Genomic DNA, 13,539 nt, shown 5'->3' with positions numbered 1-13,539 from the left:
TATGCAACTTTCATGTTATATGCTTTCGTTTGACCCGTTAAGAAAATATTATTGATATTAAAAGTTATGTGACAGACTGTGGAAGGATGTGCAAAATATGATATTCTAGTGAAGTTTAAAAGGAATGATAAAGAAGAGAAATTTAAGGCTAATCTGCACAAGGATGACAAAGGGGTCTTTCATCTTAACCACTTTGTTCAAGACCATTCCTAGTTAATATTGGTTCAAGACTCTTTTGAGGTATCGCGTGTGCTGTGTGTTTTATGTGTAATAATAATAATAATACCTAAATGCTACGCTTTTGTTTGCAGAATGTGGCCCGTGTTTGTGTTTGATTTGTGTTTTATGTTTGATTAGAATTTAGAAGTGTGAAGTTGACTCATGTAGTTTTGAATGTGTTGGTTTCGGTTATGGTCGATCAGCTAACGGGTCAATCGGGTAAAATGTTCGGATCAACTGAAACAGACTTGACCCGTTTTAAAGTATAATGATATTACCTTTTTTGACTCGCTAGTTTTGTAGCTATTGTTTCGATCCATTATTTAGCTTCTCTTTTTGGCAGCCAACACATACGTTAAATCCTAGATTCTACAGATTTTGAGGGGCTGTCTAGAATTTCTGTATGAAGTTTTTACTGTGATGTTTGTTTATATTGAATTCATTTTTATCCAGGTTAGTGCATTTGATTAAATATTCATGAAATTGATACCTTATTTTTGTAAGGTATATTGTTTTTATTCTTTTAAATAATCCAAACTATCCTGTTTTGGCTGTTGTCGGTCCTAGCTAACGAAATAGTCACATCTTTTAATATGTTTGCTCCCAACGATCCATGACTGGTAGACGCATAGAAGTCCGATGCCGTTGGTAATTTAATGATTTAATGAGGTGACATGCCAACTTGTCAAAATGGTTCTTATGTAGCAAAAAACGTGGCAAACCTTTTGATGATGCCGCATGGCGCATACCATCATCATCACAATCTTCATACTCGGCTTAGATCACCTCTAATCCTCCATACACGCACCATGGCAGTTCTGTCACGTAGTAAATTGTACGAGCTATGTACTATGATACTTCATTTACTACGAGCTATGTACTATGATACTTATAACTTCGTCCTGAGGTTGAAGTTCCACATTATGGTTATTTACCTTCAACTTCTCAAGGCTTTAAGTAGTAGAAAGGAACATATTGTTTCAACTCTTCATGCCTTAAAAAAATAGTAATCAAGCAATTTTTTAGTAAAATTTAGCTATATTTAGCACACAGCAATTAGGTTATCAAATTAGGGTCTATTACCTTCAAGTTATCAAGGATTCAAAAAATAGCAAAGATTATGCTTCAAACTTTTCAAGGATTAAGAAATAGAAAAAATTAAGACCCACATAGTTAGCAATTGTTTGGTTTGGTCTTAAAAACGGCTTGGTTTGATTTTTGTTTACGGCGACTAAAAAATCTTACTAATGGTTGCTCAAAGGAACCAGATTGTGAACACACATGTATAGCACAACACGTTTATCTCATATATAAATGAGAGAGATGATGGTTCCTTCTAAGATGATTCGTGTGTTAACCAATCGGTTTTCATTCTTTTATAGTTCTGGCTGCAGATTGTCCAACCTCCCCAAGCCTGGTCATGCATGATGTTTTGCTTACAAACATACATGAATTATAATACAACTTATATACTAGACTCAATAATTCCATTACAATTCAATATCCCATGCATTTACTGAATATGCATGCATGCTACATGCATATACATGAGCAAAGTTACAAACATTCCCTCGCTCTTATATACACAAACAATGTACTAATCCATGTACAACGTGTTTGAAGTAGTTCTGAGTTTTTTTTTTCATGTTTTTTCAATCACTAAGATAGAAATTGGACAATATTCTAAATAATGAATGGTAAAAAATGGCTAAACATGTAAAATAAAATTATAAGCCTCTATTTTGGGTCAAGTAATCTAGTTTCACCAATTGTTGTAAATCATGGGTGGTGGTATATTGTCAAAGACAAAATCTTTGAACACCTGGTTTTGAGAGGGTGAGATCTTGAGTTCAAGTCCTATATAAGATAAGGATTAAAATAAATCCGTCATTAAAAAAATATACTAGAAAAGACAATCTTTTATTTTTCTTTTGAACGGTGAATTTCTTTTGAGTTTTTGTCGTCGGTGCGACTTAAACCCAACACCTTTTAAACCCTCTCAACCCAATGTGTTTAAACCAATGTGTTTAAAGGTTTTGTCTTTTATTTGTCTTTGCCAATAGACCACCCAACCCGGTTAAAAAAAGGCAAACTAATCTTTTTAAAAAGAGAAAATGTTTGATTTTTAAAATATACCATAATAAACTCTTTGAATACAAATACAGGTAAATAAATAGGTCTGAGATTTACATCAGCGTCTAGGGTTTCTTGAAGGAGCAAACAAACATATATTATATATACCAGTACTAGATTGAACATGTGTTCTATCCGGCGTGTGATGTTGTTTACACGTGTGTCCAGCAAGATATTAACTTCCACATCTGGACATGCTACACTCACCAACTCTCCGCAATTGCAAATCCAACGCTACAATCAGCAAAGCCTTCAACTACAAGTTTTGCTACCAGTTCTAGCATTATCTTATTCTTGTTGCATTCAGTTCATAAGCATACACCTAAAGGAGGTTTACGGAAGTCGTCTTTAAACAGTGCTGAGATCGACAGCCTCGCTAATTTCGCTGTCCAAGAACATAACAAAAAAGAGGTTTCACGATACATCGTTTAATTTATGTGTTAATCGTTAGTGTCATGTTATGAATTCGTGTTTGTTGATTAAATCGTTAAGTTAGTTTGTTAGATACAATGATTTAGCAATTAATGGTTTGGTTTTATGTGTTTGTACAAACCAAACTTTTGCTTCATATTCGGTTTTGCATGTAACTAAACCGAATTCATAGACTTATATTGTTGTTCTAAATGCAAGGTAATTTATATTTATAATTAGTAATATATCAACTAACAAAAAAAATTATGCCATAATTATTAGTTTTGTCTAACTTTTTTTGGCCCAAAATTTTTAAGCCTGAATGGGAAAATTGAAAAAAAAAAAACGGAAACTGAATGATTTTCAAAAACCGACATGGTTTGGTTATAGCCCAAAACCGAACCTACCCGGCCCATGCACCCATATTTAGAATTACGAATAGAGTACAATTGCAAACCTAGTTGCTTTAAGCCCACTCATTGCAGCGGGGACGTGATTGGAACTCCGTTGGTATATGCAAATATATATATATATATGTGACTAGGTGTGTGAGGGTGCCATTGCCCATTTGTGTAACAAAATGGAATTTGTGGATATATAAATATGTAAATATTGATGCATCTATTTCAAAACTAAAGTTTTAAATATATATATTTTTTAATAAAAGATTTCTTTTTGCAGAATACAATGTTGAAGTTAACAAGGGTTGTAGACATGTACGACCGACTGGTTGCTGGCATTATGCATAATCTTACATTAGAGATTGATGATGCTGGAAACAAAAAGATATACCGGGCCAAAGTATGGGTGAAGCCATGGATGGACTTCAAGGAGTTGCAGGAATTCACTCTTGTCGAGAAACGAGTCATTGACACTTCCGGATATCAATCAGTACCGGTTCATGATCCTGTGGTTCAAGATGCTGCAAATTATGTTCTCAAGAAGTTCGCCCAGTATATCCTTATGAATCGCAAGAAGTTGTTGCTGCTAAAGCAGAGGTATGCATCTTTTTGTTATATATGTTTTCGTTTGACTTGTTAAGAACATGTTATAAATTATAAAAAGTTATGTGACAGATTGTGGATGGATGTGCAAAGTATCATATCTTAATGAAGCTCAAAAGGGATGATAAAGAAGTGAAGTTTAAGGCTGATGTGCACAAGGATAACAAAGGGGTATTTATTCTTAATCGTTTTGTTCAGGATCGTTCCTGATTAAGATTGGTTCGGGTCACTCTTGACAAAGTGGTATCGCGTGTGAGTGTGTTTTATGTCTAATAATAATAACCATTAATATCGCGTGTGAGTGTCTAATAATATGATTTGTGTTTGAACTTGCACATTTTGCAGCTATTCTATTAATTGTTTTTTTAGCTTCGTTATTTATTTGTTTATGATTATCTTAACGGGACAAGATAATTAATTATAGTTTGTTTGGTTATCTAGACGTTGTTTTTGAGTTTAATTAGTTTTGTGTGTAGGTCTAGTATTTATGATGGGTCGATGGTTTGCAAGGGTTAACTTCCAGTTTTGGTTTCAATAAGAAATAACCAAAGAGTCTATTAGTTGCTGATCATGTTAGAGTATTAAAAAGCACTAATGTACAAGGATGGATATGCCACACTACATTTCCTTTGTTAGGGGATTTGTAATTATTCTATTTCCATGTTTATATGCATCCTTTTTCTCTGTAACAGAAGATACAAAAACATCACAGAATTCAATAGCAATACAAATCATCAATTTCTAGTTCCATCTTTTCTACAGATCAAACATCTTCGTCTTCTGTTTCTTTGTTAATCGATCTGATCCAGGCCATTAGAGGTTTTACCGTATGGTTATTTACCTTCAAGGCTTTAAGAAACAGAAAAGAACATTTTGTTTCAGCTCGTCAAGCCTTAAAAAACAGTTGAAATCATGCAAATATTTAGCAAAATTAAGTTATGTTTATCAAACAATTATGATTCAAGAAATAGCTAAGGGTATGCTTAAAACATTTCAAGGCTCAAGAAATAGTAAAAATTAAAACCTGATCAAACACTAAACCATTGAAACTAACGCATAATTTTTTTCCAGAATCTTTTTATAGAAAAAGGTTAAATTACATACGACTCTAAATGATGTATATTGCGTAGTTGTTTTACTTCATGTGTGATCGTAATTTAGAAGGTCTTTGTATGCTTTGTATGTTACACCGTCCTTAGTATATAACAATATGCTCTTCTTTCTATAAACGTGGATAACTTTTTTAGACTCTTTGCTTTTGGAATCGTATAAAACTGGTACCATGCTGATAAATTCGGTATCAGCACCGGTACGGTACCGATCATGCCCCTATTACCTGGTGTATTGATGTATTAATATGGGGCATGTAGGTTGTAACCTAAGCGGTGGTAAAAATTAGCAAGTTACACGATTAACTAAGACATGTCTAGGGGGTTAAAATTTAGCGATAAGTGTAATAACTTAAATAAAAAGTATTAAAATAAAAAAGTCGTACGTATAAAAAATAAAAGAAAAAATATATCTGAAAAGAAGAAAAAAAAAACTTTATTATAACCGAAAACTTTTTAAAGTGTAGAGGATAGAAACATAAAGCGTTTAAAGCGAAATAATTATTAAAGTTCAAGGGGCGTATAATAACTCAATCTGTTAAAGTTTTTGGGTGGAATTGTAAACCTTTATAAAAAAGAGTTATTGAAGTTCAGAGCTGTATTATAACCCTGCTAAGGTTTAAGGGTAGAGACGTAAAGTCGTTAAATATAGAGAAAGAAGAAAAAAAGCAAATGCCCCCATAACAAGCTGCCAAGCGGCCCAATCTCAAATTACAACACTTTCCGTTGAAAGTTGTAATTTTCAATTTTTCATTCTTCAAATAATAAATATCTTTTATTTTGTAAGAACATTAAAAGTTTACAACCAAATAAGTTTTTTGCAGATTTGGAACAGTTGAACACAAATGACCAATAATATGAAGATTTAGAAACTAAGAAGAAAAAACATATATTATTTATATGCACGTAATACAATAATTTCAATTAACCATAGATAACTAGAGATGAAATACTCACAACTTTATTCTATAACAGAGATGAAATAGTCACAACTTTATTCTATAATAATGCAACAGATAAATCTTTAAACACGATACATATATAATAAACCTCCAAATCACAACAATATGTGACCACATGTTGTGTAAACTTGGCTTTGTTACCCGATCGTCGGGGTGCGTACAACGATTCCATTATTGTTAACCCAAACAAGAACCCAATCACATATATAAATGAGAGGGATGATGATTCCTTCTAAGATTACTTGTGCGTCAACCAATCGGTTTTCATTCTCAATAGTGTTGGCTGCAGACTGTCCAGTCTCCCCAACAAGCTCTGGCCATGATGTTTTGCCTACAAACACACACGGATTATAGTACAACTTATATACTAGACTCAATGATGCATGATGCATTACAGTTCAATTGTCCATGCATTTTCTGAATATGTACGCATGCTACATGCATATATGAGCAAAGTTACAAACATTCCCTCGTTCTTATACACACACAATGTACTAATCCATGTAGAAAGTATGTGAAGTAGTTCTGGATTCTTTTATCATGTTTTTTCAATCACTAAGATTGATATAGGGACAATATTGTAAGTAATGAATGATTAAAATTGGCTAAACGAGTAAAAAAAAAGCCTCCTTTTTACTATTTGAATTAGGTTATCTAGTTTCGTCAGTTTTTGTAAACTTTTATCACTTCATTAAACTTTTATCACTTTGTATATAGTAATATTTTTTATATGACTTAAGAAAAACATTGATAGCTATTATACGGCACATAACTATAGTACTTGTGTAGTACGTAACAAGTTAATTATAATATTGTGCAATCATGTACATATGTTCGTTAACTATCCATATGTATACACACTCGTCTAAAATACACATGTTGGATCCATGCTTGGTAGAGTCGACCTCTTCGTAGAAGAACGGCCTCTACACGCGTATATATATATAGTGAGAGATGAATATATGAATCGAATTAATATATATTATATATACCTTGCTCAACTTGTTCACATGTTGTTGCCATGCTGCAATGCTTCCTTTAAGTCGTTTAAGGGTGATGTATTTGGTGTTGAAGTTTGTAGGAATTGATAATACTATTTATACACAAAATAGTTTGGTTGATTTCTGACTTTTTAAATAATTGTTTAATGTTTGGTAATGACTTATTATTTGGCTCAGGATGATGACACAACAAGATTGACCAGACCTATTCTTTTTTTGGTTATGGATTAGAAAAAGCAATCTAATCTTTCCAAAAAGAGAAAATGTTTAATTTTAAAATATACAATAATAAACTCTTTAAAAAAAAGTATATACATATATAAATTTCATATGGTAAAAGCGAGTTATACCACGTTGTTATTTGTTAATATTGAAAACAAAAAAATTATTTCATTTTTGTAAAATAAGTTGAGTAGTTTTTCGAACGATTCTAATGATTAAATTCGTTACTTAAGTTATATATACTGGGGGTCAAGTTATTCTACAAAGATAAGATTAATAAGAATAAAAAAGGATAACAAGAATTTGTGGCTTATAAGAACCCTAAAAAATTAATAAAAAAATCATGACTCAAATTATTAAAAAACGAAAAAAAAAACTAAAATGTTTTCCCGTCTTCATCGTTAAAAACAATTTTGGGGAAAAAAGATCATTGTATTTTTTATTTATCTTCGTCATTTATTGTGTTTTTTTTCCTGATATTGTGTTAGTTTACTGAACGTTGAGTTATGTTTAACTCGACATTGAGTTAAATTTTACGATCTATTATGTGGTTTTTTAGTTATCGTAATATTTTTTTTTGTTTATTTTCGTTGTTGTGTCTATTTTTTCACTACTAGAAAAGGGGTAAGTTTCCTACACATTTTTCGGGTAAAATACCGACAAACTCAATTTCTCACAATTCAGCGGAAATCTTCCGACAAAAAAAAGTAGAAAAAAAAACAAAAGAGTTTTCCGACAAAATACCTTCAAAATAATTTTTCTCGTAAATTTGTCGGTAGTATTCAAGTGATTCGGACATTTTACAGACAAATTTTCCATTTATTAATTACTAAGTTAAATCTAATAGGTTACATAAGAAAAATAACAATATTTTTTCTGTTTTGTCGGAAACTTGTCGAAAACGTTAAAAAACTTCCGACAAAGAATATAAATACTATTATTTTATCTATTATGATCATTTATAAATCTAATCAATAACTGAAAAATTAAGATTTTTTTAACCTTTGTCGGAATATTGTCGGAAATATATAAGTTTCCAACAATTTTCCGACAAATATCAAAACAGTTTATTTAAGTTATTTTATTAAACTTTCAACAAATCTAACCGATATTTAAAAAAAGAAGAAGAATATTATTTTACTAGTAGCAATAATTAACACTTTATATATAAACATATTAATTATAAGTTATAATATTTTATATAAATTTTTAAAACATAATCTTTAATTTACAGTAACACTAAAATTTAAATACTTTAGTAATAAAAGAATATTAATGTTATGAACACAATATTATAAAATAAAAATTTATTGATTACGAATTATATTTTTATTTACATAATGTGTATACCTATTTATACATATTTGTACGTGCATATGCGTTCATGTGTGTGAATATGTGTTAGTGTATGTACATGTAGCCGTGTAAGAGTATGTATGCGTAGGTGTATGAATGTGTGTATGCATGTGCGTTAGTAGTGTTTGTGTACATGACATGTATGTTGGTTGCTTGTGTTAGTGTGTGTGCTATTGTACGCATGTGTATGAGTATATGTATATGTATATGTATGATGAGTGTTTGCTATAAGTATGTATTAGTGTATGTATATCCATATGTGTTAGCGTATGTACGTGTAGGAGTGTTTATCTGTGTATGGGTATGTGTTAGTGCATGTATTTGTACGTGTGTATTACTCTGTGTGTGTGTGTGTGATAGCTATCAACGGTTGTCGATCGAAAATAAGATTTCAGTAACTATAATTTCGAAAAACTCCTTTCTGCAGATTCATTTTGATGGTATCCCGCCTATTCGTTTCTTTTATTTATTAAGTTATTGAATTTATATTGATTAATTAAAAGCACTTGGCTTTTTTCAATTTTTAGTGACTTATAGTCATTGGGTAATCTAAAAAAGTGGTTATAAAAGGTGTTTGAGTATTATAAAAACAATGAGATTATAAAAGTTCGGGTATTCTACATTTATAACATCAATAATTTTTTAAAAAAATTGTGCCCTAAAAAAAGTGCTACGGGTGGTGGCCCATTTGGCACACCCTAAGAGCCGCCCCTGACTGTTATACGTATTTGTATGAGTATAGGCGCCCCGACGTGTATAAGTGCGTGAGTTGCATATTTTTTCGTATAGTTTATATAATTCTATAGCTTGTTTGCTAAATATATTTACCTTTTTCTATATTTTTGCAAGACTTCCGTCAAATATGGACATACTAATTTCATTTTGTAATTGATAATATATATTTTATTTATGTTGTCAGAAAGTATTCGGAAAATATGAAGATTTCCAATATAATAACAATAACAATAACAATAACATTGTTTTTCTAAAAAAAACGTCCAAGGTGGGTTTCGAACCAGCATCTAGTCCAACAACTTAGACAAAGCTTACCACTTGAACCACAACTCCACTTGCTTTTTTATTTGTATAATAGTATTTAAAAAGGTAACTGGTGAAAAACCTAAAACTCTGGACATCCCAACACAAAAACCAGTTGGCGGGCGTTAAGTTTTCCCCCAAATAAAAACCCCCTGGCGCTAAAGTCTCTTCCTACCAAAATTAAAACCCTAGAGTCTTCAATTCACTTCACAAAACCCTTGCCGCCTCTTCCTACCACCTAACCCCTATCTCGCTGCACCGACATCGTTAAGGTTTTCTTGTGGCATAATCCTTTTCAAGGTACGTCACTTGGTTGTGTTCATCAGGTAGTCGAATTACTTGTTAATAAGCAGATTTCTAAGTTTTTCTGTGAATAAGCTATTTAGGGTTGAATTCTAAGTTTTTTTTTTTATTTGGTGCACAGTTACCTTTTAATATATTAACCATAGGAGCGTCCATCAGGTAAAACTATATCGACAAATCCTAAACGGTACCAGGCCAGGTTTTTAGTTTACACAACGTCGGTCATTACCAGTTAGTTTGTTTTTAAGGCGGTGTAGTTTGAAATCACTTAACGAGTATAAAGCTATTTGTACGTTGACTATTTTACCCCTGAATTGGACTAATAACATTAAACACATGGCTGAGATCTGGTTGTAAGTCAAACAGGCCAATTCCCAATTTATATGTCTTGTTAATCTTTTATTATTTATCTAATGGTGCTTGTTTATTAATTGCAGATTTGCAGGTTTTATGCATTATGGCTGAGAGTGGTGGTGGTAATGGTAGTCGTGGTGGTGGTGCTCGTACTCGTGGCGGAAAGGTAGCTCCAGGGAAACATGTTGGAAGTGGCACTTGTGGTATTCATATTCAGGAGCCTGATTCTTGTAATGGTGCTCGTGATAATTCAGAGCGACGCGAATCCCAAGGGTTCAATTCTAAAGGTAAAGGTAAAAAACCTGTTGAAAGAGAATATAGACAAACTTGTGGGAGATATGTAGTAACACGTGGTGGTAAAGGTGGAGGAGTTGCTGGTAGTCATAGTCGTGTTGCTAGCGGTGATGAAATGGCTGATATGGCTGGGGTAATTCGTAACCAACTAACAATACAGAATGTTCAAGATGATGAGTATGTGATCTGATGAGGATGATGGTAGTCAGCATGGTGATGTTTGTGAGAATGATGGTAGTGGTAAGGCTGATGACTTTGAGAATGCTAGTTTTGAGGATACTAGTGGTTAGGATGATGGTGATAATAGGCGGATCGCACGCATGGGGAGAAAGTATGTTTTTAATTTTAAATTTTTTACATTATTATTTTGTGTTGATTATCATTATGGTTTATTTCAATATTATAGGTTTGGATTCGGATATGTTCATAGGAGTGTTGGTCAAATACTAGATCAAAAACTTGATGGAGATTGGATCACTTTTAAAAAGATCCCACATAGTGCTTTAAGGGATATGTTTAATACCTTTCGGGTAAATATCAATATATCATTTGTATATGTTATAATTATTTGTTTAATTTGTTAATTTAATTTTTATTTTTTTATAGACACGGTGGAGATGGGATCCACGAGATGGCCAACACATTTCTAAGGGATTCGTTAATGTTCTTAAGGATCGTTATCCAGATAAGATGAGTGACCTGCGTGAACAATCAAAAAAGATAAGATGAGTGACCTGCGTGAACAATTTAATCTTCACATAGTGTCACATGGAGCATGTAAGTTACAATAATGATATCAAAACCTACGACGGGATATTGTGACATAATCGCTCTTGAATTCAACTTTATCGAACACCAAGAGCAACCTTTGTTAGCTCTCCATCTGATGTGGATCATAACAATACTACAGTTCAATATAGAAAATAAATCTAAATACTACAAAGACAACTTAATTTATAAGTACAGTAGTTTAATAAAGCCATTGGGATAAAAATGAATATTGTACACTGCATGTTTTCTGTAGTATCGAAGATTATTTTAGTTACTGCATCAGTTTTGATTTGTAAATTGTAGGTGGGTTTGGGCTATGGCATAAATCCTTATTAATATAATTAGTGCATGTGTTGGTAATCGGGTTATTCGGGTTAACCCGAAACCCGATTTATTTTCTAAAACGGACCCGAAACCCGACTCTAATAACTATTCGGGTTAATGGGTTAACCTGAATAATACTTTTTGACCCTTTAAGCCCGACCATAATTAGCGTATTCGAGTCAGGTTAATTGGGTTCGGGTATATTGGACACCCCTAATTGCGATACCAAATACGTTAGGTTAAAAAAATGCTTACCTCAAATATCAATGTTATGTCTTTGGGTGGAATTACAGTGGATACGTGAATACTTAAAAGTTTTCACCTTAGTAACATAAAAAAGGCGTTCAATTTTTGTATACAAAATTGACAATATTAATGATACGAGATGTTGGATATTAACTAAATGAAATAAATATAAGAAAAATGAAAACAAGGAATTTGTGTGTGCTTGTAGTCATTGGTGAAGGACAGTGGACCTCATATTATTTATTTATTATTTTTCTTTGTTAAAGGGCGCTCATCCATTAACTGAGGCATTAAGTAACTAAATTATCAAACTTGTGTATTGAAGAAGAGTTAGATAAGTAAGTTTATAATCACATTGGCTTTTGTAAATATATGAATAGATGATTTTCATTGGTTGGATCTGATAATGATCCACCACATTAAGACCTTTTACTTGTCACTTTACTAGCACCCCAAGGGGTTGTTCATGGATTTGGCGCCCATCAACCGTTGGTTCTAATGGCGGGGTGGTGTTATTCCTTGGTTATGAGGAGGACACACGTGACACCCTTAACACTTAGGGGTTGTTTGTTTGCATATGAATGGAACCATTCAGATGTAAACATCTGATTCATTCAGACTTCAGACTGTTTGGTTCCAAATAGAAAAACATCTGAATGGTTAAAATTATGTCTGAATCATTCAGACTCATTGTTGTTGCTGAATGGAACAGAGAATCATTCAGATCTGAATGAACCAAACAGCCCCTTAGTCTTTAGGCTAATTATTCAAAACAAGGCAGTTCGGTCTTTACTGTCTCTCCATAATCATACATATATCATTTCATTAAAAGCGATAATAAATTAATTTAATCATAATAGTCTAATGAAACGAAAAAATTATTTTGCGAGCTAGCCATAGAAATTTTTGCTTTAGAATATATATATGTTGAGAATGAAACGTGGAATAATCAATTAAATAAAGACAGAATTACAGAAATTGTCTTTTATGTTTGTATCAGATTTCAGTGGATGTCCTTTATCTTTAAAAGTAACGTAATTTGTACTTTACGTTTCGAAATGTCACACCGTTTGTCCTTTAGGCCTAACCCAGTTAATTTATCTTGTTAAGTTAGGTCATGTGAGTTGCACATGAGGGCAAATTCGTCAATTTACCTACTTAATTATAAACATTCTAATAAAAAAAATTAAATAACTAAACCCAACCCACCCCACCCCACCCCCGTATCCCCTTCTTCCTCCCTGCCTGCATCTTCTCCGGCGAGCCACCGTCGCCGCTGCCGTCTTCTCCACTGACGAACACCATCTCCACTCCCACCGGAAACCACAACCAATAACTATTGTACTGAAACAACCGCCGCCGTCTTCGCCGTCTTGTTCGCCACCAACATCCGATTCACCTTAAACAACCCACCAGAAACCACAACCAACAATATGTGTAAAATATCATCACCATCATCTCTTGCCCTTGCCTCGATTGTGCAGGTCATATTTCGTAATGGGATTAAAAGGGTTTTGTTAAGAGAACTTGGAAATGTCGGTATTATCGTTAGAGGTGTTAGATCTGAATTCTAAACGACGCCGCAAGTTAAAAAAAACCCGAGATCTGAAATGGCCAATCCTCAATTCGCCATAACAGCAATGCGGAACAGCGCCGGATTTGACGAATTAGTTGGTTAGAGAAGGTGAATAAGATGTTGATGGCTGACAATACGACGAAGACGGCGGCGGTTGTTTCTGTATAATAGTTGTTGGTTGTGGTTTCTGGTGGAAGTGAAGATGGTGTTCATCGT

At 32.9% G+C, this 13,539-nt stretch overlaps 1 protein-coding gene and 1 pseudogene across 2 annotated transcripts in view; both read left to right on the top strand.

Annotated features, from left to right (window-relative positions):
• LOC143614186 (cysteine proteinase inhibitor 12-like) overlaps window positions 1-339 on the top strand; it is a 58,916-nt gene extending 58,577 nt beyond the window's left edge. Inside the window, exon 4 of the mRNA XM_077087695.1 lies at window positions 76-339. Within this exon, the coding sequence (XP_076943810.1) occupies window positions 76-213 (138 nt within the window). The 3' untranslated portion in view covers window positions 214-339. The remainder of the gene's footprint in view (window positions 1-75) is intronic.
• Window positions 340-2,000: 1,661 nt separating this feature from the next.
• On the top strand, window positions 2,001-4,051 carry LOC143613471 (cysteine proteinase inhibitor 12-like; annotated as a pseudogene). Its single transcript, XR_013150121.1, has 4 exons — window positions 2,001-2,010; window positions 2,660-2,763; window positions 3,445-3,761; window positions 3,840-4,051. The product of XR_013150121.1 is annotated as a cysteine proteinase inhibitor 12-like (transcript).
• Window positions 4,052-13,539: the final 9,488 nt, after the last annotated feature.

The sequence above is a fragment of the Bidens hawaiensis genome, unplaced genomic scaffold, assembly GCF_021521415.1.
Source record: "Bidens hawaiensis isolate Kalapana, Puna unplaced genomic scaffold, B.hawaiensis_p1.1 tig00002273_1, whole genome shotgun sequence".
NCBI lineage: Eukaryota > Viridiplantae > Streptophyta > Magnoliopsida > Asterales > Asteraceae > Bidens > Bidens hawaiensis.
The sequence above is the reverse complement of the archived record's forward strand: the minus strand, read 5'-3'. Positions and strand labels throughout refer to the sequence as shown.